This window comes from Ursus arctos, unplaced genomic scaffold (assembly GCF_023065955.2).
Source record: "Ursus arctos isolate Adak ecotype North America unplaced genomic scaffold, UrsArc2.0 scaffold_3, whole genome shotgun sequence".
NCBI lineage: Eukaryota > Metazoa > Chordata > Mammalia > Carnivora > Ursidae > Ursus > Ursus arctos.
In genome coordinates, this window is record NW_026622985.1 from 15,707,838 (window position 1) to 15,721,114 (window position 13,277).

Here is a 13,277-nt window from a genome sequence, read left to right on the forward strand (position 1 = left end):
GCCCTCCTTAATGTCCATCACCCGGTTACCCCATCCCCCCACTCCCCTCTCCTGCAGCACCCCTCAGTTTGTTTCCTATGGTTAAGAGTCTCTTATGATTTATCTCCCTCTCTGGTTTTGTCTTATTTTTTTCCTCTCTTTCTCTAGGATCCTGTTTTGTTTCTTAAATTCCACATATCAGTGAGATCATATGATAATTGTCTTTCTTTGATTGACTTATTTCGCTTAGCATAATATCCCCTAGTTCTATCCACATCATTGCAAATGGCAATATTTCATTTTTTTGATGGCTGTGTAATATTTCATTGCGTATATACACCACATCGTCTTTACCCATTCATCTGTCGATGGACATCTGGGCTCTTTCCGTAGTTTGGCTATTGTGGACGTTGCTGCTGTAAACATTGGGGTGCACGTGCCCCTTCGAATCACTACATTTGTATTTTGGGAGTAAATACCCAGGAGTGCAATTGCTGGTTGTAGGGTAGCTCCATTTTCTAATTTTTGAGGAGCCTCCATACTGTTTCCCAGAGTGGCTGTACCAGTTTGCATTCCCACCAACAGTGTAGGAGGGCTCCCCTTTCTCTGCATCCTCGCCAACATCTGTCGTTTCCAGACTTGTTAATTTTAGCCCTTCTGACTGGTGTGAGGTGGTATCTCATTGTGGTTCTGATTTGTATTTCCCTGATGCCGAGTGATGTGGAGCAGTTTTTCATGTGTCTGTTGGCCATTTGGATGTCGTCTTTGCAGAAGTGTCTGTTCATGTCTTCTGCGCATTTCTTGATGGGATTATTCTTTGGGTGTTGAGTTTGATAAGTTCTTTATAGATTTTGGGATACTAGCCCTTTGATATGTCATTTGCAAATATCTTCTCCCATTCTGTCGGTTGTCTTCTGGTTTTGTCATCTGTTTCCTTTGCCATGCAAAAGCTTTTTATCTCGACGAAGTCTCAAAACTTCATTTGTGCCTTTGTTTCCCTTGCCTTTGGAGATGTGTCTAGCAGCCAAGGTCACAGAGGTTGCCGTCTGTGTTCTCCTCTAGGATCTGTCTCACTTGCATCCATTTTGAGTCTATTTTTGTGTGTGGTGTAAGGAAATGGTCCAGTTTCGTTCTTCTGCATGCGGCTGTCCAGTTTTCCCAACACCATTTCTTGAAGAGACTGTCCTTTTTTCCATTGGATATTCTTTCCTGCCTTGTTAAAGATTAGTTGACCATAGAGTTAAGGGTCCATTTTTGGGCTCTCTGTTCTGTTCCATAGATCTGTGCGTCTGTTTTTGTGTCAGGACCATCCTGTCTTGATGATTACAGCTTTGTCATAGAGCTTGAAGTCCTGAATTATGATGCCACCAGTTCTGGTTTTCTTTTTCAACCTTCCTTTGGCTATATGGGGTCTTTTCTGGTTCCATACGAATTTTAGGATTGTTTGTTCCAGCTCTGTGAAAAATGTCAATGGTATTTTGATAGGGATTGCATTGAATGTGTCGATTGCTCTGGCAGCATAGACATTATAACAATACTTGTTCTTCTAATCCATGAGCATGGAACATTTTTTCCATTTCTTTGTGGGGATGACGTTTGAAATGGGAATTCTGAATGAGCCAAGGTAGTAAAGAGGAAGGATCAGAGTGACCCCGAGGAAAGGGGTGGTCCGGTTCAGAGCCCGTGTGACTTGCTGTGTTCCTTTCTCTCCTGGGATTGTCTGCTCCGCGTCACCGGGTTCTGACCTTTCTCTCTCCCTGCAGCTTGTGAATGCGACCCCCAGGGCTCACTAAGTTCCGTCTGCGACCCCAACGGAGGCCAGTGCCAGTGCCGGCCGAACGTGGTTGGAAGAACCTGCGACAGATGTGCCCCTGGCACCTTCGGCTTTGGCCCCAGCGGATGCAGACGTAGGTTAATCAGAACCGTACCCTGTTCATTGAGATGAATCTGAGACATAGCGGTGTGGGTTCCCTGCCTCCGGAAGGCGGGGCATTGCTCTGCAAACCGATCACTGAGCCCTGAGCCTTCTGAACCGGGTGCCGGGGTGCTTCTCTTTGGGGGCGTGTTTGCATTGAAGGAGTTTCTTAAGGCAGTCCCACCGTTGCCTCTTTCTTCAGCTTGTGAGTGCCACCTGCAAGGATCCGTCAATGCCTTCTGCCACCCCGTCACCGGCCAGTGCCAGTGTTTCCAGGGCGTGTACGCTCGGCAGTGTGACCGGTGCTTACCTGGGTACTGGGGCTTCCCAAGCTGCCAGCCCTGCCAGTGTAACGGCCACGCCGAGGACTGCAACTCAGGGACGGGGGCGTGCCTGGGCTGCCAGGACTACACCACGGGGCACAACTGTGAAAGGTACGTGCTCACGGCCTCTCGAAAGTTATGAGGAGGAGATGGTTTTGGGCTGAGTGGACAGCGTCTTAGACAAGCACGAGGCACAATCTCGACCAGATTCCAGAAGGCTCGTTCATTTCTGACCACCTCCGTATTTCCTAGGGACTCGTTCCTTTATCCAGTGCGCCTGTAGTGGATGCCTTCTGTGTGCTGGGTGCCGTGTTGGTGCTGGGGTACGGCAGAGAACACACATGAGCTGCCCCCCTTGGAGCGCTTTTTTTTTTTTTTTTTAAGATTTTTATTTATTTATTTGACAGAATGACAGCAGGCGAGAGAGGGAACACAAGCAGGGGGAGTGGGAGGGGAAGAAGCAGGCTCCCAACAGGGAGCCTGATGTGGGGCTCGATGCCAGGACCCTGGGATCACACCCTGAGCTGAAGGCAGATGTGTAACGACTGAGCCACCCAGCTCATCCTGAAGGTCAGCCTAGATCTGGACGGAAATCCTCGGTCTCAGCGGATTCTCGCCCAGGACGAGCCTTCTGAAATGTGAACGGCTCCTCTGGGTCAAAGCAGAAACCAGATCCAAATAGAATTAGGCATTTCAGACAGCTTTGGGTTTTGAAACACTTCCATGCAGTTCCAGCTTCCAGGAGGCCACATAAAATGTGCAAAAGTAGACCTGTTTTCCAGTTAGCAAATTAATTGAATAATTATTAAGGATGTAAAGCACACTGCACTGGATACAGCAAAAGAGGACCTAGAATGTGCCCCTAATAACATTACGGCCAAGCTCAGTAGATAATAACCCACACGATGAAATTACATGCTGACTTACACTGTTCATTACTGATGACAGGCAGATCTGCAACCAGAACTGCCTTTTTTTTTGGAGTAACGGTCTTATCTTTCACCTCAATTAACATCCATCCACTCTATCTGGGACTTTTGTTTTTAAAATGTCAGCAAATGCCTCAGTGCAAAAAATGTTCATCAGATGAACGAGAAATTGAATATATGATTAACTTATGTTGGGAAGATATGCGTGGAAGCAAATATGGGGTTTTCGGCTCTGTGCTAGACTGCTGTTCAAGAATTTGGAGGCTCCAGGGGCGCCTGGGTGGCTCAGTCGGTTAGGCATCTGCCTTTGGCTCAGGTCATGGTCTCAGGGTCCTGGGAGCGTTGGGCTCCCAGATCAGCGGGGAGTCTGCTTCTCCCTCTTCGTCTCCCTTTGTGGGCTTTCTCTCTCTCTTTCTCAAGTAAATAAATAAATCTTAAAAGAAAATTTGGCAGTTCCAGTAACTATTGAATAAAAGTTATTCCTTCCAACTACAAAATTGCCTTGTAAGAAAGTAATAAGGAAATAGTTATACAAGACTTGAAGAAATTAATAATGTCATCTCTTGTTTTCTGCATTAAGATTTTCATTATTGTTCTTTGGGAGACAGAATAAGCTCGAAAGAGACAGACAGATGAGAAAATCAGATTAAAAAGAACAAGAGGGTGAGAGGGGGAACATAGGTGGTCGTGGATCAGGCAGGTATGAAATCCAGCACGGGGCTGTGGGGAGGCGGGGGGCAATGTGGTGGGACCAGCATCCCGTGAGAAGAACTGGCTCGATATTTGTGACTGTGTTTGGATTTTATTTGTAAAGCATTTTGTTTCTTGTAGGAAAATGTGAAGGGGTGTGGGAGGGACAAAAATGTTTAGCCCTACATTTGGATAACAAAGCTTTCTTAAAGTCTCTGGGATTCTGTGAGCCAACTTCTCATCCTTCCCTTCTTCGTTCCAAGACGAGCAGAGTTTCAGTCCTGTGAATTTAAACAGCAGCTCTAGGCTCGGCTCATTCCCAAGGGGGGAAGTGGAGGGAGAGGCAGGAAATGAACACTCAGTTTCTATCATGAGGTCTTTGGATTTATTTCACCTAGAAAAGCCGCCTAGAAAACTTTCTCAGAACCCGTTGTACAAAACTGCTTCATCTCCACTGACTTTCCGGCACAGAATTGGAGAACACGTGCTTGTATCCTGTGTCTAATTAAATAGAAGGTTAATTTCCTCCGAACAGCTTTCCCTTCTATTTCTTCATTTCCCTTCCCCCGCCTCATTTAAAAAAATATTACCTCTGCTTCAAAAGAAAAAAAGCAAAAATGACCCAAAAAACACACAAAAAACAGAACAGAAACCATGAAAAGCAAAATGAACTGGAAGTCCTCAGACCTCAGGTTCAGTTCTGCGTCTAGCCTGTTCCGTAGCCCTGGGTGAGTTAGCTCACCTCTGAGTGTCCAGCCGTCTGCTGATGGAAGAACTAGGTTGGATTAGAGGATCTCCAAAGTCTCGTCCCCCTTTTATGTTACAGGAAGTAAAATAACCGAAGCAATCCCTCATGTTGAAAAGCAGCATCACAGAGTAAAAGAATTCCTTGCTACAAGTCAGGAGGCTGCATTCAAATCCTGCCTCATTACTAACTGGCTGTGTAAGCCTTGCAAGTCAGGAACCCACCGTGGATCCCTGATCTGTAAGGAGAGGAGGTGGGAGTGGATATATGACATTTGTCATGCCCGTCCTAGTTTGAAACCACCTGACAGACACAGGAGTCCTGCAGCTGGAGAGGGTCCTTATCAGCTGGATTACTGGTAAAGGCTGGAATGCACAACGGGCCACCTGTGGGCTCGCTAACTCCTCACCCCTCCCGGGCACAGGCAGACAGACAGACAACCACACGCTGGCTTCCCACACCCCCCGCCACACCCACCTCCTTCCCTGGATTCTTTAATGCAAGACAGAACGCTCAGGGCAGGCAGCTGATAGGACAGCAGGGTGCACGTGAGCTGTACCTCTTCTGGGGAGGAGTGAGTGGGTCCCCATGCGGCGCCCTGGCCCGTGTGATCCCCAGACGAGCGGCATCAGCATCACACGGGACCGAGTAAGTCGGGGATGAAGGGATGAGCCTGGCAACCTGTTTTAACAAGCCCTCCAAGGGTCTCTGATTGGAGCTAACATGGGAGAACCGCTGCCCCAGTGGAAAACCTTCCAAGGGGGAATCTTGAGGAATGGGGACTGAATGTTCCCAAGCAGAGAACATGGTTTCTAAGATTCTTTCTTGTGACGGGTTTCTTACCATGGTGGTTTATGGCTCTCTCTCCGGGGACTGGTGCAGGTGCCTGGCCGGTTACTATGGCGATCCCATCATCGGGTCAGGAGATCACTGCCGCCCTTGTCCTTGCCCAGACGGTCCCGACAGCGGCCGCCAGTTCGCCAGTAGCTGCTATCAGGACCCCGTGACTTTACAGCTGGCTTGTGTCTGTCACCCGGGATACATTGGTAAGTAAGGTCCAGACTTCTGGAGGAAAGGACGTGTCTTTCTGAGTTGTTCACGAAGGAAAAAGATCAAGAGTGAGAAAGTGTGGTGTCCTGTTCACAAGCCTTAATTAAAACTGACGGGAACGTGACATACCAAAGATGCTCTTTTCCCGGTTTGGCATGTGGCGTTGAGTAAGTTCTTGGGTCTCCGCAACGACACTCTAAGACCGAGCCGGAGAGCAAGGGCATTTGAACCATGAGTAAATCCCCTCACCTGCTCCTGGCGGAAGAGGCGCCACGTGGTGAAGTGGCCGCGTCACGGGCAGAGGGAAGACCGGAACCTCATGCCCAGACAGCTGAATTGGCCAAACTCGATACGTTCTCTGTTGTCGGTTATACTCCCGTGACCCGTCCACACTCCAGGAGCGCCCTTACTTGTCAACACCCTTTAACTCCCCCCTTGATGCCACGGTTTCAGATATCCGTGGCGCTCACCGCGGTTCAGAGATCCTGGCACTGATTGCAAGCCCTCTTTCCCTGCTAGTGACGCGGTCACCCCGGGCTCGGCCAGGGGCCCAGCACCGCCCGGGCCGGTGCTAATGTCGGGGGGCCCGGACGTGTCGGGCTGCGAGCTGAACGGGTTGTGCTTGGTCCCTAGGCTCCAGGTGTGACGACTGCGCCCCCGGCTTCTTTGGCAATCCCTCGGATGTGGGGGGCTCCTGTCAGCCTTGCCGCTGTCACCACAACATCGACACGACAGACCCGGAAGCCTGCGACAAGGAGACGGGGCGGTGCCTCAGGTGCCTCTACCACACGGAGGGGGAGCACTGCCAGCTGTGCCGGGCCGGGTACTACGGGGACGCCCTGCGGCAGGACTGTCGAAGTAAGCCGCGGCTTCCCGTTGCCCGCGTTTCGAGCGATTTCCACCGCCTTCTCCTCTATCGGGGGGATGTTGTTCTTCGGGGGTCTGCTTTATCTGGGCAAACACCTGTCACGTGTACTCTTTGACAAAAGAAAGATGAGATTGACCCCCCCACACTTTTTTTTGGTTACATCCTTACTTTCTGGCAGGACTGTAGTCTCGAGATGTGGTTCGGGGCCTGAGGGAGGCAACCGGAAGGGAAGCTGTGTAGCCGTGTCAGAGTGATCAGTGCCACCCAACAGAGTATGGACTGTAAGTCCTGTCCGTGCACTTGCCGCCGGGCCGGGACGTAGAGTCCAAGTACCCGCTCCGGTCGGCGCCTGTCCTCCTGCCGTTGGTGGATAGAGCCTTCCCGCCCGAGGGGAGGAAGGAAGGAACGTCTCTCCAGTGTCTCTCTCAGCACTCCTACTTTCTGTCCTACCGAGAGATCAGCCGGAGCTCCTCCTGCACCCCCTGCACCCCCTGCACCCCCTGCACCCCCAGGCCCCGCTGTTTATACAGCACGTGTGGAATGTGGAGGACCAGCCGGACTGGATTCCCTCACCCGCTCACAGGGCCTCTACCTGCCCGGTCTGATATATTCGTGACTGCTGCTCCCTGCCGAGTGTTGGAAGTCATGATGTCTCAAGTCCCACAGCATCTAATTTTTGTTGTTGTTGTTATTTCCAGTTAAATCCTTGATTTTAACATGATTTGCCGGCAGCTGATTAACTCTGAGTATGTCAGAAATGCTGGTCGGCAAAATGTGTCCTGGGGCCCACCAGCCTGGGAAATGTCAGAACTGTCTATGTCGTAAGAATTTCTGAAAAACAGCAGTTTTAGTGGGGGTGTTTTTTTTTGTTTGTTTTGTTGTTTTTTTGTGTGTTTTGGGGTTTTTTTTTAATCACCTCCATTCCTTTCCCTCTTTTTTTAAGATTTTATTTATTTATTTGACAGAAAGAGGGAGAGCACAAGCAGGGGAGCAGCAGAGGGAGAGGGAGAAGCAGGCTCCCCGCCGAGCAGGGACTGTGACACGGGGCTCAATCCCAAGACCCCGCGATCATGACCTGAGCCGAAGGCAGATACTTAACCAACTGAGCCACCCAGGCGCCCCCATTCCTTTTCCTCTTGTTTGTGTTTCCAGGCCAAAACCTGGGGGGGGATGATCTAAGCCATTAGAACGAAGCTAACTTTTGTATCGTCTGTGTATTTCACGGATTTTGTGAACTTGTTGAGTGTAAGTAATTCGGATCGCACCGTTCCTTTTCAGAGTGTGTCTGCAATTACCTGGGCACGGTGCCAGAGCACTGCAACGGCTCCGACTGCCAGTGCGACAAAACCACGGGCCAGTGCTCGTGTCTTCCCAACGTGGTCGGGCAGAACTGTGACCGCTGTGCGCCCGACACCTGGCAGCTGGCCAGCGGGACCGGCTGTGACCCGTGCAGCTGCGATCCTGCTCATTCCTTCGGGCCGTCCTGCAACGAGGTGAGGCACTGCGGCTGGGGGCGAGGCCATCGCGCATAAGGAGAGGACGCCCCTTTAGGAGTCCAGGGGGTGGCTAGCCCATTCGGTGGCTTTGCCCCGCTTAGGAAAGGGCCCCCCCACCTCCTTGTGGTCAGAGCCTTGCTGTCAGGGTGCGCAGCTCAGCAAACAGCACAGACTGGCGACCGTTTCTCCCGTTGGGGGCTCATCCGGGCTGCCCCCACTGTTGTGGGTCCCCCCCACCCCATCAGGATGGACAGGCTGTCACTACCTGGCTGCCGAACCAGACTCTGCTTAGCGATACAGCTTGAAATGAGGCACGGGGCCACAACGGGCACTGTAAGCCGTACTGTTGTTCCCTGACACACCCTGAGCGACCTGCTCCCCACAGCAGGTGGGTCGCAGGTGGCCTAGGCTCACTAGCAGCGTGTAAAGAAACCCGTAAATAAAGCGTAATGTGCTCTGGGCCTTTCCAACCCTCGTTGCCACAGAACAGTCAGGAGAGGCCGGCAGGCCCCTGGGCACCCAGGGGGGGATGCCAGAGTCGGGGAGGGGGGCAGACGGCTGCATCCCACCTGTCCTAGCCAGCCCCTGGGACTGCAAACGCGGACTGCCCTGCGCCCGCCGGCCCGCCTGACGCGCTGTGTTTTCGGCCGCAGTTCACGGGGCAGTGTCAGTGCATGCCCGGTTTCGGGGGCCGCACCTGCAGCGAGTGCCAGGAGCTCTTCTGGGGAGACCCCAACGTGGAGTGCCGAGGTGAGGCCGCGGGTGTTCTCGGGGGGCGCTGATCGCACCGGGGGCAATAGACGTGTGCTGCCGCTTTTCGTAAACTCAAGGACGGTACCGGGGAATTGATTTGTAGGTTTCGTGACGGAAGCAATTCGTGCTCATTAAACGGTCTAACAAATCCCACCCCATGGAAGAGCAGGTAGTAAAGGGGGAGCTGCTGACTTCCAGCTCCATCCCTGGGGGGGATCTGTGCCTCTGCACCAAGGCGTGTACTACCGTGAGGACTCACAGAAGGGCTTTTTTACACGCTTTTAACCAACACGGGCTCATCTTCACGACCTAGTTCTGCGAACTGATCCTTTTCCGCCCCTGCGAATGGTATCTTGTGGCCGCTTCCTTGTCAGCACACGGGGGTTAAACGGTGGTTCTGGTCGCTCGTTTGGTTCCAGTGTGTCCGTAGATTCTGCTGACAGTTCAGGCCCTCGGCGCATTAGCGTGCTGTCCCCACCGATGGCAACCGAAGGGCCATATCCGAGCATCGCGCTGCCCAGCAAAGGAGTGGGTGACCGGAGCTCCAAGTCTGTTAAGTGTGAACAAAAGCCAGATTTCCACTCAGGCTTATGATGAAACAGGAGTATGAGGGGAAAACTTGACGTCGTCTTCAGAACAAAAACTTGTTAAAATCATGTGAATCATAAGGATTGCTTAATTTTTACGCTGTTGCAATTTTGGTTTTGACCTGCCAGATAACTTTTTCAAATCTTAAAGCAAAAGCATTTGTGGGAAGGATTGATAGACTGCTTCCGTTCCGGTTTCCTAGTCTTTGTTTCCTGCTTGGCTTTTCTTCCCTACGTTTCAAGCTTATAAGTACGGATAACTATCTTTGTAGTTTTTAAACTGTTCTTCGATATCGTTTCCTTGTGGCACATCTGAAACTCTAGGTCCCTGTCGGACTCTAAATAAAAAGTGACCTTTTTCTTGTTTGGATACAGCTGTGGCAAGAGATAATACAGATCTTCAAGTTAGTGGCTCACTGAGTATCTCCCATCAAAGATGAGAAACAGCGATACCGTGTATTCCTTTAAGTCCACCCGTCTGTTCCTTAACAGTGGGGAAACCTCAGTGGACAAGACCCGAATACACAGCACAGGATCTCTTGTTTCAGTGGAGGCTTAGCCAGAAGGGTCTGTACCCACATCTCAGGTTCAGGTTTGTTCCACAGAAGTGATGACTGCAGTGTGTGTGGGTGCTTCTCCCTTCATCGGTCATCAGTCCAGGTGTTGGTTCTTCACGGGATCTGATTTTCTCATTTCCACAAGATCTGTGACATTCAGTGGGACGCCTGCTCCAGATTGGCTCCCACTAGTCACATCCTGTTGAAAACAGGGTTTCTCCAGGGTCTAATCACTCTTCTCGCAGATCCCGCCATCTTATAATGCCCCAAGGGCTTGCCTTGCTTCAGATAAAGGTTCTATCATCCTTTACAGCCCGGTTCCACCAGCATGTGTCATTGGCAAAATAGCTTTGGCCTCCAAGACTTGCTGACCTTTTGCCCCATCTCAGCTTTGTGTGCATGAAAAGCCTGTTCGCCGGAGTTAGTCAATCAGAGACTTGTTCATTGAGCGCTCAGAACTTTACCCCTCCCCTTTCATCTTCCAGCTTTCAGCTGTGAGTCTGTCAGAGCAACTGTGGCTTATAGGAACAGTATCAACTTGTTCTGCTGAAAAGTTAGGTCATGTTTTAGAAACTGCAAAGAGGGAAATCCATGGCATCCATGTCTACCAAATACTTTGTTGTATCCAGAAGAAAGGTCATCTTGTTATGTAAGAAACTGTTGGGACCCAAATGTTTTTGACAACCTGGTGGACTGGAGAAAGTTCCTAACCTGCAAAGTTTCCAGAGAGAGAGAGAGAGAGAGAGAGAGAGTTGGGACTTAACCATGGGGAGGTCACTGCCGCCACTGGGCCTTGGTGTGAACGGGATGACAGTGGGACCGGACTAGTATGACTGGATGAGACGGGCCAAAATGAAGCAGCACATGGAGATCAGGGCTCTGGATGGGCTGGAATGTGGTCACAAATGGAAATGGGGGGACAGGGTCCGACAATGAGCAGGGACGAGAATAGGTGTTATCCGAAATGAGATGCAACCCTGAGGAGAGAATGGGACTACTTTTCTCAAAATAGGTAATCAATTGCCAAGTGGTCTTCAGTGTCAAATCTTCCAGGGCACAGATTGAGACTTTCTGGTGCCGCATCGTAAACAGCATGCTTCTAGGAGGACTTAAGGTCATAGTGAAGTTTTCTCCTTATGGAAAAAAATGTAGTTGTGTGAGAGACAAATGAGTGGAGCCTCAAACTTATAACTTGTTGAATGTTCCTATTGTCCAGGCGGGTTGGGGCTCTTGGCCAGTCATCCAAGTCTGAACAAGCCCACCACTGTGCCGGGGGTGGAGAGAATCCCATCCACCCACCAGCGAACGTGCTGGAGAAAACCTCAGCTCCGAGCTCTGCATTGTGCCCCTCAGGAGTCAAAGGGTCACATGGGGAATCTTTCTGTTGATTCATAGATAGCAAAGGGAGGGCCTCCGGCTGTTGGAAAAGGCCAGTGTCTCTTAAACCAGCGCAAATGGGAAATGTGGGGCATAGGTGAGAAGCCTTTCGTGCTTGTTTCTCATTTCAGATTGTTTCTAATAGAAAAATGAAGTGCGTTCCTTTGCTTAGACATGAATTTTTAGGACGTTTGTGTTCTTTTCTCAGGCCGGGTTTAACAACCACCCGCCTTAGTCTTTATTTGCAGCGTGACTTGGGAAATCAGCTTTAATTTCTCCAGAGGGCCACAGCTACTCTGTTAGTAGAGGGAAGGCTTATCTCGTATGATCCTAATCACAGCATGTGTGTCCCCTGCAGGGCGGGCCAGGCCACGGGCAGGCAAACTACAGCCACTGGGGCAGATCCAGCCCACCGCCTGTCCCCGTGCGTTTGTGTCTCATCTGTGGCTGCCTTCACACTACGCCGCCAGAGTTGGGTGGTCGTGACCGAGACCTGTGGCCTGCAAAACCTAACTATTTCCTATCCAGGCCCTTATAGACAAAGCTTGATGAGCCAGGTGGCTCATTTCTGCAAGTGAAATCACTACTTCCCACCTTTCGTCCCCAAACCTTTTTAGCAAGGCCAAAAAAATTGGTGGGGCTGAGGAGGTAGAGAATTTAAAGCAAAATCATTAAAGATTTTATTTATTTGAGAGGGAGCACGAGCAGGGGGAGGTACAGAGGGTGAAGCAGGCTCCCCTCTGAGTGGGGAGCCTGACGCAGGACTCGATCCCAGGACCCTGGATCATGACCTGAGCCAAAGGCAGATGCTTAACCAGCTGAGCCACCCAGGCGCCCCAGATGACAGGTTTTTAGAGAGGAATTCTTGTCCTGGCTAGAGGACAACAAGGACAATATGCAGCAGCAAGGCTGTGGGGGGCGGGGCGCCCCCAGGAAACCACATCCTGGGGACCCACTGGGGGGAGATTCGGTTTCACCAGACTGTGAAAGCCTTGACTGCCAGGCCATGGAGGATGGACTTTCCTCAGTTGCTGGAGGGGCCTGGAGTTGGAGAGGGGTGGATGTAAAGGAAGGAGGAAGTTAAACCTACTGAATAAGAGGCACACAGGCTAACGTTTCCTCTTCTGGGGTTGACTTGCTAGTGTTTGTTTTTTTTTTTTAAGATTTTATTTATTTATTCGACAGAGATAGAGACAGCCAGCGAGAGAGGGAACACAAGCAGGGGGAGTGGGAGAGGAAGAAGCAGGCTCCCAGCAGAGGAGCCCGATGTGGGGCTCGATCCCATAACGCCAGGATCACGCCCCGAGCCGAAGGCAGATGCCCAACGACTGAGCCACCCAGGCGCCCCGACTTGCTAGTGTTTTTTTCTAGGCCTCAATATCTGTAAACTGGGTGCATTCTTCATGTACCTAGCTCTTAGAGATCACCTTTTTAAATGATGAGAAAATTTAGTAGAAACAAAGGAAACTGACCACATAACTGAGAATGTATTTATAGATGAAAGTGGAATTCTTAATGGCTCGTTCCAATGATTACGGGCTCATTTTTCAAACGCTAGCCTTCATCTTCCTGACTTGTTCATCTTAAAGATCAGGCCACAACTTTTGCTAAATACTTTCTTTTTTCCAAGAGAAAGTTTTCCATCCTCTGCCAGAGAATCCATTTCTTAAAGCAGGACTGAGCTGCTGGTCCACTTAGACCCCTAGCCCTTCCTTTGAAGAGAGAACAACCATCGGCCTTGTCAGAGACCGTGGGCATAGTTTGTGTCTGAGTTTTAGATCCCAGCGAATGTGAGTTAGGATTGGAGGGTCTCCTTCGTAATTCCAGTGACCGTGAAGTTTTCAGTTGTCAGGTGAAAACCAACCTTTCTGCTTCAGTGGGAAGTACTGTTGGGGGGGGGGGGATCCTTGTATGAGGTGGTGCACGTGGGCCTTCCCGTGCTCGCCTCCCAGGTGTCCCCAGGAGAGGAGCAGTTCTGAAAGCGCAGCAGAGACGGAAGCGCATGTCC

General features: G+C 50.7%; 1 protein-coding gene across 1 annotated transcript in view; it reads left to right on the forward strand.

Annotated features, from left to right (window-relative positions):
• Nucleotides 1-13,277, forward strand: part of LAMB1 (laminin subunit beta 1) — a 67,179-nt gene that overhangs the window by 35,344 nt on the left and 18,558 nt on the right. Inside the window, 6 exon segments of the mRNA XM_044385678.3 lie at nt 1,743-1,886; nt 2,097-2,328; nt 5,464-5,627; nt 6,265-6,489; nt 7,778-7,992; nt 8,649-8,745. Coding sequence (XP_044241613.1) covers nt 1,743-1,886; nt 2,097-2,328; nt 5,464-5,627; nt 6,265-6,489; nt 7,778-7,992; nt 8,649-8,745 — 1,077 coding nt within the window.